The 14,617-nt window shown below is 40.3% G+C and overlaps 1 protein-coding gene across 2 annotated transcripts in view; it reads left to right on the forward strand.

Moving 5' to 3' along the window:
• LOC126299173 (spectrin alpha chain) overlaps window positions 1-14,617 on the forward strand; it is a 124,164-nt gene that overhangs the window by 83,651 nt on the left and 25,896 nt on the right. For both annotated transcript variants that reach the window (XM_049990938.1, XM_049990939.1), the window contains exons 24-25: window positions 8,124-8,272; window positions 11,650-11,845. In XM_049990938.1, the coding sequence (XP_049846895.1) occupies window positions 8,124-8,272; window positions 11,650-11,845 (345 nt within the window). The remainder of the gene's footprint in view (window positions 1-8,123; window positions 8,273-11,649; window positions 11,846-14,617) is intronic.

Here is a 14,617-nt window from a genome sequence, read left to right on the forward strand (position 1 = left end):
ACTGGATTTGCTTGCCCAGAGTTCAGAGTTCAACCCAGTGGATTACTTTTATGGTTTAGTGTGTCAACTTTGCCCCAAACTTCAGTGGTCAACATCATTGCCATCTCTGGTTTCGGTTCTTGAGGAAGAATAGAGTGCCATTCCTCTGCAGACATACAGACACATTATTGATAGTGTCAGTAGAGTTCAGGCTATAATAAAAATGAAGGGTGGGTACACTCCATATTAATGCCCACTAACAGGTGTCTGGAAAATTTTGATCAGATAGTGTATAAATTTAGTGCCAAAATAATTTTCACTATTTGCAAATTATAAACTTCAGGTAATTCATTTGGTATGTGCATAAATGCTATTCAAAATGTTCCTTTTAAAAAGTCAAAATCAGCTCAGATTGTGCTACAGCACACACGTGCTGGGAGACCATAAATATACTGATGAACATTTCATAGGGTTCAGTCGTTACGTGGTTCAGTCATCATGTGGCTATAACTTTCGCAGACTCTTACTGTGTTGTTTATGCTGTGTTATAATTCGCTTTAAGAATTGTTACTCTGTACAGGCAGCTTGTACTACATGTAGAGACGCCCATTCTGCATGAATAGCCATTTGAGTGAAGGATATTACGTAAACCTTTTAACTATTTGCAGTGTATAAGAGGGCTGTCAAATGAAAAACAGATAGAGGGGGGAAAAGTAACCTGTTTACTAGTTCAAAAGTAATCATCACAACTGTTAACACATTTATTCTATCATGAGATGAGGCAATCAGTGCCTTCGTGGAGTGATTGTAGTTGCCTATGGAACCATGATTGTACCTAGGCTTGCATCTCTTCATCCAAAACAAATCAATGGCAACAACTGTCTTACTTCAGGGCTCGAAAAATATGGAAACTGCATGGGGAGAGATCATGACTGTATGGAGGATGTGTAAGGGATTCCCAGTGAAACTTCTACAGCATAGTCAAACAGGCACGCCAGCTCTGATAGTCATGACAACCTGCTGCTTGGACTAAGAGGGCCTATTACTCATTGACTTTCTGGATCATTACACCACAATTAATGGAGAATGGAGCATGGAACAATGTTGATGGATAATATCATTCCGTTGCAGTATAATGCACGCCCACATGTTGCCAAAGTTGGTTTAGTTTGTTCCACATGTCATCTTCACATAAGTTGTTAATGTAATATTTTTGTTTCATACCACACAGAAATTTCTGTTGCAGTGATTTATCTATGTAATACTTACTTTAAAAATGCTAAACTTAGGATTATTCTAAAGGTCTCACTAAGAACCCAAGGGGAATGCCAAAGCCAACTTATGTTGGACGGAGAGTGGCAGGGGGAGGCGGGTGTGGGGGGAATAAACAGTACATTGCTTGTGTGGAAAAACATTCTCGTACCAGCCCAGGTTCGCACTAAGAGAAATAAGTAAAAAGTTAATGTTGTGAACATTGTGATGGCAGATAGTTTGTTTTACCTTATCATAATTACGTGAAATCATTTTTCAAAGGTCTGATATTTGCTTCATTGTACAATTCTCTTCAACTTGTTATGACAACTTGATGCAGCAGGTTTGAGATATAGAGCGACATTTAGCAGACATAACAGACTCGGGCTTGACATGGGCCGAGCCACGTGCTATTAGCATGAACTAAAAGAAAAAAACTTCACCTTGGGGAGTTATTGCTTGTGTTATACTGTACTTTTCAGTGATGCTTTGATATTGGAGGCAGTTTAAGTCTAAATTTTGAATGTTTATGAACTACAGACAAAATGAGCATATTACTGTGTAAAAATGGAAACCTTTATGGAATTTATAATACATGTCAAATTATAAGGCAGTAATGTCATCAGATGTCATGGTCACAGCAGAATGGATTCACCTGTTTTTGATTTGGATTTTTTGATATTTAGCAGTAATACATGCTGTCTTTTTGATCCAACTGGTTGTCGTTTATATGCACAACATAGAGGTGTAGTGACATCTTGACTGGATCTTACTATAAATAGTTTTATATAAAAGAATACATAACACTGCAGTTGTGATTCTGTATTAAAGTTCTTGTTCATATTAGCAATTTATGGAGAGACTGTAAGAGAGAGAGAGCTATTTTGAACATTTTTCAGTCTGTTCAATTACTTTTGGAGTCAGTAAGCAATGCCCTGTTTCAGCAAACTATTGCTATGTAAATGTAGTTTGCTTTTCAAATTGATTATAAATTGACTGTTGAAGCTATTTCCTTTTAATTAATGAAACCTTGTGTGACACTGTTTTTAACCAAATTGTTTTTGCAATTTCTTTGAAAGAAGTAAGAGTTTTGAGCAGTGGAATGAAAATAAGAACAATAATACCCATTGATGTTATCAGTGGAATAGGGAGCAGCTTCACAGCGTACTACTGCTGCTGTGATTATATTCTTGCAGCATATAATACCTTTGACTCCGAATTTTTATTTAAATTTTTATGGGCATTATTAGCTGTAGGTGTCATATTGTTTACACAGAAACATTTCCAGTCTGTCACAGTTTTATATTGAGTCTCTGTATTTCTCCTGCCACTGAAGAAGGGGGAAACAGTACAGGGACAACTGATGGTCACAGTGTTTCACCTCACTTATTTAGACAGTAATGTGAACATCACTGTTTCACTGTATTATGAAAGTAGAAACAGATTATACATAAACATTTCATACAGTGATAATTATGCATCATTTTAATCTCCTTTTCGTTGCTTGCTTGCCTGTATAATGCTACCTTCGTTTTGTCAACACAGTCAGTACAGTGATATGTGTTGTTTTCCCCAAACCCTGTAACATTCACTTGTAGTCAATTGTGGAAATACAAAAAAAATCTCTTTTTAAATGTCAATTTTGTTTGTTCATTGTAGAATCATCGAGCGGAGATAGATGCCCGCTATGGGGTTGCTCAGGTATATTATTAGTCTGGATTGATCTGGCCCACTGACATTAACTTACATGCCTCTGTATAATAACAGCTAGTGTTTTGTTGTACAGACTGCATGAGTTAACAGTCTAGTAACTGAACTCTTCATTTCACTAAAACACTATACATTATGTGACAAACATGAATAATTGTTTAGTAATTGAAGCATGTTAGTGTTGTGTTGTAATTCCAGCTCTGTTCCAGAAATACCTAATCTGTTCTTCAGTTTTTGAAATAACAAATGCTTGAACTTCCGAATGAGACAGCACAGTATTTTGCGTGCACAGTTTAAAAGCAAAAGTTACTCTGGATGATTAAGGCTATTTTTAATGTGTGTTTTTCAACCAGTGTGCCAAAGTATACAGAGATTTTATGTATATTAATGTGATTTTCAAGGTTAGTAGACTTTGTATAAATCCATCGATAATACATTTCATAACATTGCCGTTCCCATCGTCTGAGGTAACAAAATGATTATCACCATCTTGCAGATAACATAATTAATAGTTGTGGAACTTTTAATTAATAATTGTGGAACTTAAGTGTGTTAAGTGCTCTTTCATTTTTCTTTTCATCTCAGGGAAACAAAGTGCCCATGACTCTGCAGTCCCAAAGAAATTGATACATTCAGCACTTATTTGTTATATTTCAAGGAACATGGTTCAGGGAGAAAAGATGGAGGAGGAATGTAACGCATATAATAAAACTTGTATATGTGGGATTTAATATTGCAAGAAGTAATTACACCGAGGTGACAGTTGTGGGATAGCGATATGCAACTATACAGATGCTGGGGTGTTGCATACACAAGGTATAAAGGGCAGTGCATTGGTGGACCTGTCATTTGCGCTCAAGTAATTTGTGTGAAAAGGTTTCCGACATGATCATGGCCAAATGATGTGAATTAAGAGTTTGAACATGGGGTGGTATTTGGAGCTAGGCACATGGCACATTCCAGTTTGTAAATTGTTCTGAAATTCAATATTCTCAGATACATAGTGTCAGGAGTGTGCCAACAGTACCAAATTTCAGGCATTACCTCTCATCATGGAGAATGAAGTGGCTGACAGCCTAAACTTGACAAAGAGCAACTGCTTTCATGTAGAGTTGTCACTGCTAAAAGACAAACAACCTATGAAACAACCGATGTAGGATGTGTGAGGAATGTATCTGTGAGGAGAGTGCGGCGAAATTTCTGATGCTAGTGCATTTGCTTACAGAATGACACTGCCTGCAGTGCCTCTACTGGACTCGTGACCGTATCAGTTGGACTATAGATGACTATAAAATCGTGGCCTGGTCAGATGAGTCCTGATTTTAGTTGGTAATAGCTGATGGTAGGATTTGAGCATGGGGCAGACCCCACAAACCCATGGATCCACTTTTTCAACATGGCACTGTGCAAGATGGTGATGGCTACATAATGATGTGGGCTGTTTTTACATGGAATGAATAGGGACCTATGGTCCAACTGAACTGACCATTGACTGGAAATGGTTATGTTCGGCTACTTGGAGACCATTTTCAACCATTCATAGACTTCATGTCCCCAAACAATAATGAAATTTTTATGGGTAACAATGTGGTATGTCACCGGGTCAAAATTGCTCAGGATTAGTTTGAAGAAGGTTCTGAACAGTTAGAGTGAACAATTTGGCCATCCAGATCACCCATCATGAGTCCCATTGAACATTTATAGTACATAATCAGGAGGTCAGTATGTGCACAAAATCCTGCATCAGCAACAATTTTGCTCTTATGGATGGCTGTGAAGGCAGCATACCTCATTGTTTCTGCAGGGGACTTCCAATGACTCGTTGAGGCCAAGTCGAGTTGCTGCTCTACCATGGGCAATAGGTTGTCTGACATGATGTTAGTAGGTATCCCATGACTTTTGCCACCTCAGTGTAAAAGACAAGTACTTTTTTAAAGTTTGGTTGTTTATAGAACCTTTTGTACTTGCCCTCAGTGACGTGTAAGTTCGCAGGAACACCAGTGACACCCTGTGCAGAAAATGAGTTTTACCTGTATAAATGGGACTTTCACCTTTATACTTGCTTATGAAAATGTGTCTGTGCGTGTGTGGGGATGGGGGGGGGGGCCCTTAACGTGACTCTTCATTTCTATCTTGAAAGTCATTGAAGTGCATATTCAGAGTTTCACCTGTTCCAACATTCAGTACTTTTGTAAAGATATTGTGCCAACACGTTGAATGTATAGTGATCTCTGGCGCTCTGTGCCAGATTATTCCTATGTTGTGATGCCCTCCTGTCTTGTGTACTCTTTGTCTAGAAGAGGTATCTCAGCCATGGAGAGAGTGAAGTGACACAGTAGGAACACACTGGAATCACATTCAGAACAATGGTGGTCCAAATCCACATTTGACTATAGAGATCTAAGTTTTCCATAATTCCTTAGACTGCTTAAGATAAATGGTGGTAAGGTTCCGTTTAAATGATGCAGCTGATTTCTTCATCCTCCATGAATCTAAGCTTTTTTTCACTCCCCTCTCCTTGCCCCCCTCTCTCCCTCTCCCCCTCCTACCCTTACCCCCTCCCTCCTACCCTTACCCCCTCCCTCCTACCCTTACCCCCTCCCTCCTACCCTTACCCCCTCCCTCCTACCCTTACCCCCTCCCTCCTACCCTTACCCCCTCCCTCCTACCCTTACCCCCTCCCTCCTACCCTTACACCCTCCCTCCTACCCTTACCCCCTCCCTCCTACCCTTACCCCCTCCCTCCTACCCTTACCCCCTCCCTCCTACCCTTACCCCCTCCCTCCTACCCTTACCCCCTCCCTCCTACCCTTACCCCCTCCCTCCTACCCTTACCCCCTCCCTCTGCCCCCCTCCCTTACCCCCTCCCTCTGCCCCCCTCCCTTACCCCCTCCCTCTGCCCCCCTCCCTCACCCCTTCCCCCTGCCCCCCTCCCTCACCCCTTCCCTCTGCCCCCCTCCCTCACCCCTTCCCTCTGCCCCCCTCCCTCACCCCTTCCCTCACCCCTTCCCTCTGCCCCCCTCCCTTACCCCCTCCCTCTGCCCCCCTCCCTCACCCCTTCCCTCTGCCCCCCTCCCTCACCCCTTCCCTCTGCCCCCCTCCCTCACCCCTTCCCTCTGCCCCCCCTCCCTCACCCCTTCCCTCTGCCCCCCCTCCCTCACCCCTTCCCTCTGCCCCCCCTCCCTCACCCCTTCCCTCTGCCCCCCCTCCCTCACCCCTTCCCTCTGCCCCCCCTCCCTCACCCCTCGCCCCCCTCCCTCACCCCTCGCCCCCCTCCCTCACCCCTCGCCCCCCTCCCTCACCCCTCGCCCCCCTCCCTCACCCCTCGCCCCCCTCCCTCACCCCACACCTCTCTCTCTCTCTCTCTCTCTCTCTCTCTCGCTCCCTCTCCCCCCCTCTCCCCCCCTCTCTCCCCCCTCTCTCCCCCCCTCTCTCCCTCCCTCTCTCTCCCCCCCTCTCTCCCCCCTCTCTCCCCCCTCTCTCCCTCCCTCTCTCTCCCCCCCTCTCTCCCCCCCTTGGCCCCTCTCTCCCCCCTTGGCCCCTCTCTCCCCCCTTGGCCCCTCTCTCCCCCCTTGGCCCCTCTCTCCCCCCTTGCCCCCTCTCTCCCCCCTTGCCCCCTCTCTCCCCCCTTGCCCCCTCTCTCCCCCCTTGGCCCCTCTCTCCCCCCTTGCCCCCTCTCTCCCCCCTTGCCCCCTCTCTCTTTCACCCCACCTCTCTCTCTCTCCCCCCCCTCTCTTCCCTTGGCCCCACCTCTCTCTCCCATTCCCCTCATGAGGTAATACTGCAAAAATTGTACCTATCCAAAATGCAAGTGATGAAAAATTCCGAACCTAGCATTTTTTTAAGTTCTGTTCTTTTGTGAGAAGTGCACCTTTCGATATTCTGTAATGTGCTATGAATCATATTGCTAAATGACACAGAGAAATTACATAACTTAATAGTTTTACCTTGTTCTCATATGCGTATTCTTAGAGGGAAGGTGGCGCGGATGATTCCTTCTGACACCTGAAGCAAAGCTACAGTATGAAGGCATGACCAGTTTCTTTCCTTAATCTTGCCAGAATTGACCTAGGGCACCGATTGTAATAAATTTTAGTTGTTTAAATGTAAAACAATAACAAAGAGTGTCTCATTGTTAATATCATTTGCCTTGTGATTTTAGAAATGCAAAATTAAGTTTTAAATTTCTATCCTCTTTTTTTATTTTTTTTATTTGGGTAATAATGTATTTAAAAGGCTCAGTATCATTGCTGCCCTTTCTTTGCAGAGTTTACTAATAAAATGTTGTACATGAGCTTTTATGGAATGTTTGTAACTTTGACTGGTCGCAAGATTTTAGTTTTTATTTGACAAGTCTTTGCTAACACTGTCTGTGCCTGTTAATTCCAGTCATATTTATGTTTTAACTGTAAAAGATGTCATGCTGAACAAGCTGCTTTTCCTCCCTGTTTGCAGTTAACAAGAGAAGCAAAGCAGTTACACACACACACACACACACACACACACACACACACACACACACACACACACACACTTCCATATAGCATAAATGCAAGTGTTCTGCTGATTTTATTCTGCTGTTTGATAGCCACTTTTTACATTTGGCTAAGAAAATCGGTTATTATGGTGATTTGTGCCCTTTAGTTATTTTTATGGCTTATGCAGGTCTACCTCTTTGTTTTGAGAAGTAATCTATAACACCTCCAAACCTAGCAATAAATAAATTGACCTGTAGCGTAGACATCTAGTGTTGAGAGAAGCTAACTGCTTCGATAGTGTCAATGTGCTTCAGTCTCATTGGAAAGTCATGCGAGGGATGACTATAGAATGTGGTTGTAGTTTGTAGTATTCTGTTATGAGCTCATAGACAGATTAGTAAGTTGCAGTTGTTAACCTTAAGTTATTATGAGAGAATTATTTTAAAGTGGAAATCTTAACAGTTGTTTCTCTATTATTTTGATGTAGACACTTATTTTGTTTTAATATGTTGTTGGTTTGCAAACTGTTTCTTGAAATGTGCTGGCTTTGAATATGAAAATACAAAAATTAATTACGAGCTTTTATTAAAAACTGTATGTGGGGCCAGTTTATTTAGTTTAATTCATAACTGAAGGTTAGAGTGAATAATTAATTATTCAGTTAAGGAAAGCAAATTTGTATACTGAGATTAAAATCTTTTCCAGGAACATCGAACGGAAATAGATGCTCGTGCAGGGACATTTCAAGCTTTTGACTTATTTGGACAACAGCTTTTGCATTCTGGTCATTACGCAAGTGTTGAGATACAAGAAAAATTGGAAAGCATGGCAGAAGCCCGTCAAGAACTTGAAAAGTAAGTGCAGTTGTGAGATTTACAATAGTACTTACCAAGTTTTAAGATTTGTTTACATGTGAGTGGTGGAAAAGGGAATACAATAAGTTGTTTACTATAAACCTATTTAGGCATTAAATTAAAGAGAATTGGCCAGGTGTGAGTAGAACTCTCACTCTGAGGGCTCCAAACAAAATTAATTGTGTATGTACACAGTTGATCCGGGAATCGAGGAAGTTGATAATTTTTGCCTGTTTTCCATGTTCATACTGGAAGATATCAGTCCCGGGGAATCAAAGACTTTCAAGAGTGTGTTAATTTCAAGTTTGAAGTCGCATAACAAATGGTAAAAGAATTTCTTTTGTATGATATAAGAACAAATTTAAAAAATTTCTGAATATATATTTTTTTCTTTTTTTCATATACAGTGAAGCATTGATTCTTGCCAAATTTCAAGATTCTAGACCAACAGCAAGTACTGTATATACTCGAACAATCTGTGAGCCCTAATTTTGAGGGATGGAATTTTTTTTTTTTTTGCTTTAATTTGTTTTATTTTTTAAAAAATTTCTCTAACGTAATGATGTGTTCAAAATTACATATAATATAAATTGGCTTGAGAAACACATCATAATCTTCACATGCTTTTCTACAGATTGATAAATTGTTAAAATGCAGCCAATTCAGCAGCATGCAGCTGGCTGGCCAGTGGGCCGGTCATCTGGCCCATTAGCCGGGTGGGGAACATTATCCCCACCAGCTGGGACTCTAGGCCTACCTATGTGCAATGAAACATTTTGGTCAATACATGTGCTCCTTACCTCCCTATTCATCATCACTTTCATCGTCACCACTATCGGGAGAATAATTGTCGTCACCGTCCTCCCATAGTGTGTCGTCCTCCGTTCCATCAACTGAATTTGTGATACCACATTTTTTGAAGGATTTTTCCACCAGTGGCTGTGGAATGGAGTCCTATGAACTCACTCACAAATGTGGGACAAATTCGGCTGTTTGCTTTTCCACACAGTGTGAACTTGTGGTTTTCATCAGCCATGCATCGTGTGTATCGCTGTTTAAGTGCAGCTTTGAATGACTGATTTATACACACATGTAGTGATTGCAGGATGGATGTTAAGCCTCCAGGGATAATGGCCATGTCAATTTTCCATTTTTAATTTTTGTCGCACTTCCTTAGTTGTATCTACACAGAAGCTCTCCTGGACCAACATGTTACGTACATTCAGTAACATACAAGGACGATGTTGCCAAACATGCATCACCCAATTAATCCACCCTTTCGGATTTACTCTTGCTAATATGCCTTTCAGTGATATTTTCAGAGTAGTACTCCTTTTAAATATCACATAAGGTGGCAGCTTACATCCATCGCCTGTTACACACTTCATCAACTGTACACCTTTGCTTCTCACTGCCACCAGTTTGTGTCATGATGCTGGATTATCCTTTCCTGTTCACGGTGTTGTTGAGTGGCATCTCAAAATAAACTGACATTTGATCCTCATTACCAATGTGCGATAACATATAGGACTGTTTATGTCGCAGATTTATCTCGTATCGATGAAACTGCCTTATTTTTTCCTCAAAATCAGCTGGAAACAGTTGAGCGATGTTAGTTTCCCTCTGGAATCCTAATTCATTTCAGTTTAAAAATCTTAATAGCCAGCCCTGGCTAGATTTGAAACTGGTAAAACTAGTTCTTTGGCTAAAGCCAATGCTTTAAGTTAGCACATTTCACTCGTCACCGAGCATCCATATTGTCACTTCTTATCTACATAAGTGCAGAGCCTTTATTTGAGGCCCAAGTACTTCGCTTTTTGGCCACAAAATGCCGTGCAATTATTGTTAGTTTCTTGAAGTCGTGTTTTGTTTTTGCGCCACTCACAAATACAGTTCTATCTCGTGTCATACTTTCTTCTTACAGAACAGTTTCCAATGTTCTCGGCTGCTTCAAAAATTTTCAGTTTTTCTTTAGCAGTGCATGAGTGATAATGAGGACTTGTAGCCATTACTAACATGTTTGAAGGCATTAATACTTCACTTCTAATGTGCTATTGATGCATCACAGGCTGAGGCTGCAATAATGCAATAATGGGATCTATTGTTGGAGATGGAGCAGTACCAGCCATATGTCGAATAATGTGCGCACCACAGTTTTTAGCCCTTAAGTTTGGGAAAAAATGCATGGATTATACAAGTATATACTGTACTCTATAGGTTTTTATGAGGGGGGTCTGTGAGTATCAAAATATGTGGCATTTATGTCTATATCTTATGACCACATTGACTTAGAAGCTTCACATTTTTAACTTGACCAATGGAGTGCAGACGTTAATGTGTGGCATAAATTTCAACTCGATACATCTACCAGTTCCTCAGAAAAAGGGTTCCAAACTGTCATGTGGACAGACAGACAAGACAAGAATGTGCTTCTATAAGGGTTACATTTTTACCGATTGTGGTATGTGACCCTGAAAACGATATCAGTGTGAGCACCAGACTTTGAAAGCTACATAATGTATATTTTAAGCTGAAGCTAAGTGTATATATTAAGGAAAATACTGGTACTGATAATATGAATACATATCAACAGTGAAGTCGCCAAATTCATATGGGAATCAAAGTGGTAATGTTGTAAAAATTAAAATATTCAGAACAACTGTAGAGCTATTATTTATTACCACTCACTTAATGTTTTGTAGTTTTAAGAGTTTTTTGACTTGACTTTTAGTGACTTGTGCATAAGAATTCATGCCATCACAATCACAGTGAGGCTCGTGTAAGTATTTGTAAATTGACTTTCTGGAAATTACAGTAACATCATGTAAAATAAGCAGATACAGTAGTTGAACAAGGCATGATTTCAAGGGGTCATAACTCTTTTAACAAACAGTTTCCCCAGGGTATGCCTCTAGGACATTTTTTCATTATCTGTTAGATTATATATTGAGCTTATTCTTCACTTAGTGTCAAATACTCATTGCAAGAAAATGTTCTAGAAATTGCCGAATGTAGATTTAATCGTAAAAAGGCAACAATTTTGTTGTCACTAAGGTATAGTTAGACTGAAGAGTCTGGGGATGCCTAATGGCCAGGTAGATGAATAAGAATGATGAATAAGAAATGATAAATGTGTGCATGCTGCAACTGAAACTGGGGATTTTGGCCTGAAGAGGAAGCTTGCCAGTGAAAACTGCAGGGCAGCCAAAGTCTTCTCAAGCTACTGCTAGCTTTTTCTTTTTTTCTTTGAGCTTTGATTAACATTTATTGAAATTTATTTTGGGAAAAACAACTTCTGAGTAAATTACACAAATTTTGATGAAATACTAACAAATAAGTCATGTGATAGTTATTAACACAGTATTGATGCATTTCAGGGCTTGGATTGCACGACGAATGCAACTTGATCAGTGTTTAGAGTTACAGCTGTTCTATAGAGATTGTGAACAGGCTGAAAACTGGATGTCAGCTAGGGAAGCATTTCTTGCTGCAGAAGAAGTTGATTCAAAGGGAGATAATGTCGAAGCTCTCATCAAAAAACATGAAGATTTTGACAAAGCCATAAATGCTCATGTAAGTATTTTGTTGGAGTACGAACAGAAGTCATCATAGTCACTTATCGTCCACCCCCTTGTAAAAAGCGAAGTGGCACATTGCCTAAGACATGGAAGGACCAAGGTTCAAATATAAATCCAGCCTTCCTGATTTGTGTCTTGTATGATTTCGACGAATCACTTGAGGCAAATGCTGGTGTGATTCCTTAAACGAGAGACATTTCTGATTTCTTGAACTTTCCTTTTCCAAGCTGAGGCTAATCCCCATTGTCAATAGGATGTTAATCTCTAATGGTCCTTCCTTCCTTCCTTGGTTACTTGTCCAATATAATAGTTTACTTTTAAAAACAAGACAGTGTATACTATTCTTAGGAGCCAGTGTTGCTGTTGCTGTTGCTATTAGATCTTTGCTTTATTATTAATACCAACTCTGTCCACTTGATTCAAAGGCAATCTTCTCTTGACAAGTTCGTGGTAATATACTTCTTTACTCCTTTAGATAGCTAATTATTTCACAATTGCACTTAACGGGAATTGTCAAGTGACAAGGAAATATTAGATTATACCCAAGAAAACATCTTTGTCTCTGTTTTATAAACAATGTAACTCTAGAAAATGGGCCTAGAATCTGAATCCTGCCCATTTAAAAATTATGGAGAAAGAAAGGATCACCAGTAACGAGAGGTGAAAGGGACATAAGTTTGTGACTCACAGATAAAAGTGTGTTTTCTTCTGTTAGTAAGTTAGTAAGTAACATTTTCCATGGATCATTTCCCATGATAGGTGGTTATGATGTGGAACGAGTCATTATACAGGGTGTTACAGAGGGGTACGGCCAAACTTTCAGGAAACATTCCTCACACACAAATAAATAAAAGATGTTATGTGGACATGTGTCCGGAAACGCTTAATTTCCATGTTAGAGCTCATTTTAGATTGGGCCCCATGTTCTTCCACCTACACTCAATGGAGCACGTTATCATGATTTCATACGGGATACTCTACCTGTGCTGCTAGAACATGTGCCTTTACAAGTACGACACAACATGTGGTTCATGCACGATGGAGCTCCTCCACACTTCAGTCGAAGTGTTCGTACGCTTCTCAACAACAGATTCAGTGACCGATGGATTGGTAGATGTGGGCCAATTCCATGGCCTCCACGCTCTCCTGACCTCAGCCCTCTTGACTTTCATTTAAGGGGGCATTTGAAAGCTCTTGTCTACGCAACCTCGGTACCAAATGTAGAGACTCTTCCTGCTCGTATTGTGGACGGCTGTGATACAATACGCCATTCTCCAGGGCTGCATCAGCGCATCAGGGATTCCATGTGACGGAGGGTGGATGCATGTATCCTCGCTAACGGAGGACATTTTGAACATTTCCTGTAACAAAGTGTTTGAAGTCACGCTAGTACATTCTGTTACTGTGTGTTTCCATTCCATGATTAATGTGATTTGAAGAGAAGTAATAAAATGAGCTCTAACATGGAAAGTAAACGTTTCCAGACACATGTCCACATAACATATTTTCTTTCTTTGTGTGTGAGGAATGTTTCCTGAAAGTTTGGCCATACCTTTTTGTAACACCCTGTATATTTGTACCGCAAATTAATTTGTGCATACGGTTACATTCTAAAAATTTATACAGATGTGAGTTAGTAATTCCTACCTACCACCTTTTACACATTACAATAACAGAAATTCTTACATGGAATAGGAGCTGTCAAGGAGAAACCTCCTCAGTTTGTTACCAAATTTTATTTTGCTGCCTGTCAGACATTTTATATCACTGGATAAATGATCAAAATTTTTTGTTGCAGCCTTCTGCACCCTTTTTTTGCTAATGACAACCTTAATGTGAAGTAATAAATGTCATTTTTCCCTGTGGCATTGTAATTAGACACCTCATTGTTCCTCGTGAACTGTAGTGGATTATTTACAACAAACTTCATGAGGGAATAAATATACTGTGAAGCAGTAGTCAGAATGTCCAATTCCTTAAACAGATGTCTACAAGATGATTGATCAGTGTACATCACGAACTATTCTCACAGTACATGTGTATGCAATGAAGACCTTCTTTCTTAAAGATGAGCTACCCCAGAACATTATTCCATATGACATTCATGTACATATATCTGCATCTACATAGATACTCTGCAAATCACATTTAAGTGCCTGGCAGAGGGTTCATTGAACCACCTTCAAAATTCTCCATTATTCCAATCTCATATAACGCGCGGAAAGAATGAACACCTATATCATTCTGTACAAGCTCTTTTTTCCCTTATTTTATCTTGGTGATCGTTCCTCCGTATGTAGGTTGGTGTCAACAAAATATGTTCACATTAGGAGGAGAAAGTTGGTGATTGGAATTTCGTGAGAAGATTCCGTAGCAGTAAAAAATACCCTTCTTTTAATGATGTCCAGTCTAATCCTGTATCGTTTCTGTGACACACTCTCCCATTTTTCGCGATAATACAAAATGTGCTTCCTTTCTTTGAACTTATTCAATGTATTCTGTCAGTCCTATCTGGTAAGGATCCCATACCGCGCAGCAGTATTCCAAAAGAGGATGGACAAGTGTAGTGTAGGCAGTCTCCTTAGTAGGTCTGTTACATTTTCTAAGTGTCCTCCCAATAAAATGCAGTCTTTGGTTAGCTTTCCCCACAACATTTTCTGTGTGTTCCTTCCAATTTAAGTTGTTCGTAATTGTAATGCCTAGGTATTTAGTTGAATTTACGGCTTTTAGATTAGACTGAGTTATCGTGTAACCAAAGTTTGAGTTC

Source organism: Schistocerca gregaria, chromosome X (genome assembly GCF_023897955.1).
Source record: "Schistocerca gregaria isolate iqSchGreg1 chromosome X, iqSchGreg1.2, whole genome shotgun sequence".
In the NCBI taxonomy this organism is placed as follows: domain Eukaryota; kingdom Metazoa; phylum Arthropoda; class Insecta; order Orthoptera; family Acrididae; genus Schistocerca; species Schistocerca gregaria.